We start from the raw sequence: 4920 nt of genomic DNA on the forward strand, positions 1-4920 counted from the left end.
AGACCTATGTGCCCATAGATCTCAACATATACACTCCAATGATACTTCTTAATGACCACATTTTCCTGCCCCATCAAGACTATACTCCTATTACAAGTGGGGACTATGTCATTGTAAATGACTTTGTTGAGTTAATGGTTGTATCACAGTATTCAATATATCTAATTCTGTATTTTTTTCCATTTTATATTCTGAATAATTACATTATACATATTTCACTGTCTCCAGTACATTTCATTTAAGTATTTTCACTTCATGCACTTTATCCCTTTCACACATTTCAAATATCTGACCAGAGAACAAACACTAAATAGTCCAGGATGGGAGCTACAGTGTCATTGACGCTATTTTTACTTCAGCCAATTCCTAATTTGCATATTAAATGAATTTTCATACTTAGGGATATTCATCTGAATTGACTTAATCAAAATTGATGTAACTTGCTATGTACATTTCAGACACTGTATATACAATATTATTGAAAGTCATTAATCATTTCTCTTCAGCAAATTCCTAATTTGCATGTTTAATGAACTTTCCTAATTAGAGATATATATCTGAATTGACTTGACCAAAGTTGACAAAACTTGCTACATATATTGCAGATATCATGATACAACATTATTGACAATCATTAAGCATTTTTACTTAAGTCAATTCCTAATTTACATATTTAATGAACTTTGCTTATTAGGGATATATACTGGGATTTACTTGATCAAAGTTGGCAAAACGTGACAACATTGATGATTATACCTGGTTAAAACAATATCGAAAGTCATTTCACATTTTCATGTCAGCTAATTTACAATTTGCATATCTAATGAGCTTTCACAGCTCGGCATATATGGCTTGAAGGACTTGGCCAACGGTAATTACACTTGCTATATAAATGACAGCAGTCAAAGAACTTTAATATTTTTATTTCAGCTAATTACATATTTGTATACTTCATGACCTTTGAGAATTAATCAGCGGTGATTATTGTTCATTATGTTGATCATAATACTTTCAATGAAGTTGCAAACATGTGGCAAAGGTTCAAATTTACACATAACTGTATGAAACACGTGAGCATTTTCAGTTCATATCTGGTCATTCAAGGTAATACATTGCTAGGTCCATGGGACATTTGAGATTTACAAATTTAAGTAGGACCATCCTGAACCACTGATAGTTAATGGTGGTACCAGGTGTCCGGAATGGGTAAGCGTACCCTGCTAGCATGCTACACCCGTCAGGATTGGTCCCAAAATTGTCTAATATTGTACGAAATGATACAGTATATGATTCACTGTTATAGGTCAAAGCCGGGAATGCTGTCGCTAATCATTGAGTGACCGAGGTGTCATATTTGGCCACAATGTCATAATATCGACCGTAGAACTTTATGAAAGTCCTCACGAGTCTTTTGGATCTATATTCATATGAATAGAGAAATAACTCAGCAAGACGTGGTGCACAATTCGTACCCATTGGTATGCTGATAGATTGTTGAAAGGTCATTCTTAAGACTTAAGACTTATTTGGAATTTGAGATATCAAAAATGACTACCATAACAAAAAAGATGTGAATCGAACCCACACGAGTCAGTGGTGATAAACATTCACGGGGTTAAAGGTCAAGTCTAGTCAACTAGTCCAAACCTAGTCAACTAGACTTTTAACCTTTTCAACATCACATTACAATCCTCCAAGCTCTAAGGTAATAAAAGGACAGTGCTGATCAAATTTCCTCACCAATTAATCCGTAATGTCTCATGTAACGTTTTTAACTGTTTTTGTATTTCAAGTGCCTGATGAAGTATGTCCTTAATAAGGTCTGAGGCGATGTCTGTTGTAGTGGCTTTTTCTTGCAATTGTCTGTATTAAAAATGGTAATCTTTATACTTCTCCTGTCTCTTTGCTACTCCTGTTTTTCCTTGTATTACATCAATAACGAAACTTGGTATAGGAGTTAAGGCTATCAGTACCGGAACTGTTGGAATAGCCGCTATGACAGCAGAACTTACAAGAATTCCCTCAGTTATATTAAGACCCATATCAATTCGCCCAATTAATTTATAACTGCGACGATACGCAGCACTAGTTCTTTCAATGTAGTCGGCCAACTGTTCAACACTTTCAACAACTGAGATGTGCATTTTGCTAAATATGATATATATATATATATATATATATATATATATATATATATATATATATATATATATATATATATATATATATATATTATTTTATTTTATTTTATTTTTTCCTTCCATACAACAGTTCTGCTGGGGATTTACCTGTTGTAGTATGTGGTGTTGCTCTATGCTGGCATAAAAATCGAAACAATTCTTGTCGCCAATTCTTGCCTTCTATCTGAGCTATTCGTGCTGATTTCTCACGAGTTCTCATCAGCCTCTCGGCCTCCCATTTGCCTTTGGCCATAATTGTGTCACTTTTCTGTGCTTAAAACCTAGGTAGTTGGCAAACTTGCTAAACTTATCACCATTAAAGGGAGGACCATTGTCCGTTTTGACTTCATCCGGTATTCCTTGCCTCGCAAATATTGCATCTAGGTGTGGCAATACCGTGTTTGCTGAAGGAACTCAACTTATGGAAATCTGCTGTAGTCATCAATTACTACCAAAAGATAATTTCCATTTGGGAATGAACCACAAAAATCTACGGAAAGATTCTTCCATGAACCTGATGGTAATGTTGTCATCTTGAGTGGTTCTGGGCTGGGTTTTGGATTGTGGTTTGCAGCTTGGCATGGAATGCATTTTGCTACGGTTTCTTTTACCATGTCATCTATGCCTAGAAACCACACAGTTTCTCTCAACAACTTTTTGTCTTTACTATGCCCTGGTGACCACTGTGAGCTAGTTGAACGGCTTTCCTTTGTAGCTTATGAGATATGATCAGTCTGTTACCTCTCAGTAGCACACCGTTTGATATTGACAGCTCATCTTTGACAACTTTGTAGGGACGGACATCTGGTTTAACATCAAACCACCGTTGTGTCATGACTACTTGTGACAGCTCTTGTAATGTTGTATCTTGTTCTGTGGCTTTCTGCACTTCTTCTAGTGTCATGGCATTTGGTACTGCATTCTCAGTAATGAAGTTAGCATGTGCATCAATTCTTGAGATATGACTTTTGGACTTCATTCTGTCTATCTGAGGATGTCTACTCATGTAGTCTGCAGGATTGTCTTTGCCTGGACGATATTTCACTTCAAATTTGTATGGCTGTAGGCGCAGACATAGTCTCTCAATCCTGGCTGTAGATCTGCAAAGTGGCTTGTTGAAAATTCCTTCCAACGGTTTATGATCAGAGATTACAGTAAATGGAGATCCATATAAGTATAAGTGAAGTGTTCAGTTGCCCAAACAACTGCAAGTGCGTCTCGCTCTGTCTGACTATATCGACTTTCTGTATCACTGAGGGTACGTCTTGCATATGCAATTATGATGTGTGTGTCCTCTGGTGTCTTCTGTGCAAGGATAGCACCTAGACCGGTTGGACTGCCATCTACAATTAGCTCTGTCCTCAGCTCAGGGTTGAAGTATTTCATCACATGGTGACTTGCCATTGCTTTCTGGAGCATCTCAAATGACCTCTGTTGATCTAGACCCAATTTTCATGGCACATCTTGATGAGTCAACTTGCGTATTGGTGCAGATATGCTCGCAAAGTTCTGTATGAATCTTGCGAGATACTGGGCCATACCAAGGAAACTTCTAACTTCCATGGCATTTTGTGGCGGACTTGCCTTCAGCAGTGCTTGCCACTTTGTCTCATCTGCTGATATACCAGCTCCTGAGAAGCGACTTCCATAGAAACTGATTTCTGGTTTACTGAACTCGCACTTGTCTCTGTTGACAGTTGCATTGTGTTTCCTCAGACTTTCAAACACAGCTCTGAGATTAGCATCATGATCTTTTTGTGCATTCTTTCCTTTTCCATAGACAATGATATCATCCGAGATATTCCTTGCATGAGGAATGCCTTGTAACATATCAGCTACAGACTTGTGAAAAATTCTGCTGCCGAGTTAATGCCAAAGCTAAGCCTCTTGTAGCAAAACAAACTACATGTGTAGCAAATGTGGTTATATATGTGGAATCTGGCTCTAGTTCTATCTGATGATAACCTTTGTTTAGATCAATCTTGCTGAATACACTGGCTCCATTGATATCAACCATCAAATCATCATTGTCGGCATTGGATGGCGTTCTCTCTCTATTGCAGTGGTAGGAGCTCTCATGTCAACACATACGCGAAATCCACTCCTTTTCGGAACTACGACAATAGATGAGACCCATGGTGTGGCACCTCCACCTTTCTCTATTATATCAAGCTGTTCCAATTTCTTCAGTTTTTGCCCAACTTTGTCCCATATGTGGAAGGGAACTCTGCGATGCTGTTGTGCTATTGGCTTGACAGATGTGTCAATGTGAAGTTTTGCCTTGATGTGGCTCATCTTTCCGATTCTTCAAACCGATCAGAGAATTCATTTACAAGTTTCTCAACTGTAGGTGGTGTGACATTTGGAGATACAGCATTTACTATGTGAATATAACCCAAGACTGGTTGCTGTTGTACATCCTAGTAAGTTTCCACCTGATCCTTTCACCACACAGAAGTCATCAAACATGACTGGTTTGTGACACATGACTGTGTGTGTACTTTAACTTCACCAAGGACTGGTAATGGCTTATTGGAGTTGTACGCATATATCTCCTGGTACATCATTCATGTGCTTGTATGTTTTCTCATCGATAACGTTAACACCTGCTCCAGAGTCTATCAAACATCTGACTGTCTGACCTCCTACAGAGAGTCAGGATTCAACAGATGATGAATATATACTTTACTTTATTGCCAATTCCAAACATATATAAGTATAAGTATACAAGGTATACAAA

At 37.7% G+C, this 4920-nt stretch overlaps 2 protein-coding genes across 2 annotated transcripts; both read right to left on the minus strand.

Moving 5' to 3' along the window:
* Nucleotides 1-2826: 2826 nt before the first annotated feature.
* Nucleotides 2827-3584, minus strand: LOC139124661 (uncharacterized). The gene is made up of 2 exons (XM_070690784.1): nt 3413-3584; nt 2827-3305 (listed from the first exon to the last, which is right to left on the minus strand). The coding sequence occupies exons 1-2, from the start codon at nt 3582-3584 to the stop codon at nt 2827-2829; spliced, it is 651 nt and encodes a 216-aa protein (XP_070546885.1).
* Nucleotides 3585-3632: 48 nt separating this feature from the next.
* LOC139124662 (uncharacterized) lies at nt 3633-4010 on the minus strand. Its single transcript, XM_070690785.1, has one exon. The coding sequence runs from the start codon at nt 4008-4010 to the stop codon at nt 3633-3635; it is 378 nt and encodes a 125-aa protein (XP_070546886.1).
* Between the last annotated feature and the right edge of the window lie 910 nt (nt 4011-4920).

Source organism: Ptychodera flava (assembly GCF_041260155.1).
Source record: "Ptychodera flava strain L36383 chromosome 23 unlocalized genomic scaffold, AS_Pfla_20210202 Scaffold_24__1_contigs__length_23054250_pilon, whole genome shotgun sequence".
NCBI classification, from domain to species: Eukaryota; Metazoa; Hemichordata; class Enteropneusta; family Ptychoderidae; genus Ptychodera; species Ptychodera flava.

Coding starts and splice junctions, on each gene's coding strand:
- LOC139124661 (XM_070690784.1), bottom strand. CDS start 3,584: ATGGCAAGTCACCATGTGATGAAATACTTCAACCCTGAGCTGAGGACA. Junction 3,306..3,412: donor TGATACAGAAAGTCGATATA/GTCAGACAGAGC, acceptor AACCGTTGGAAG/GAATTTTCAACAAGCCACTT.
- LOC139124662 (XM_070690785.1), bottom strand. CDS start 4,010: ATGTTACAAGGCATTCCTCATGCAAGGAATATCTCGGATGATATCATT.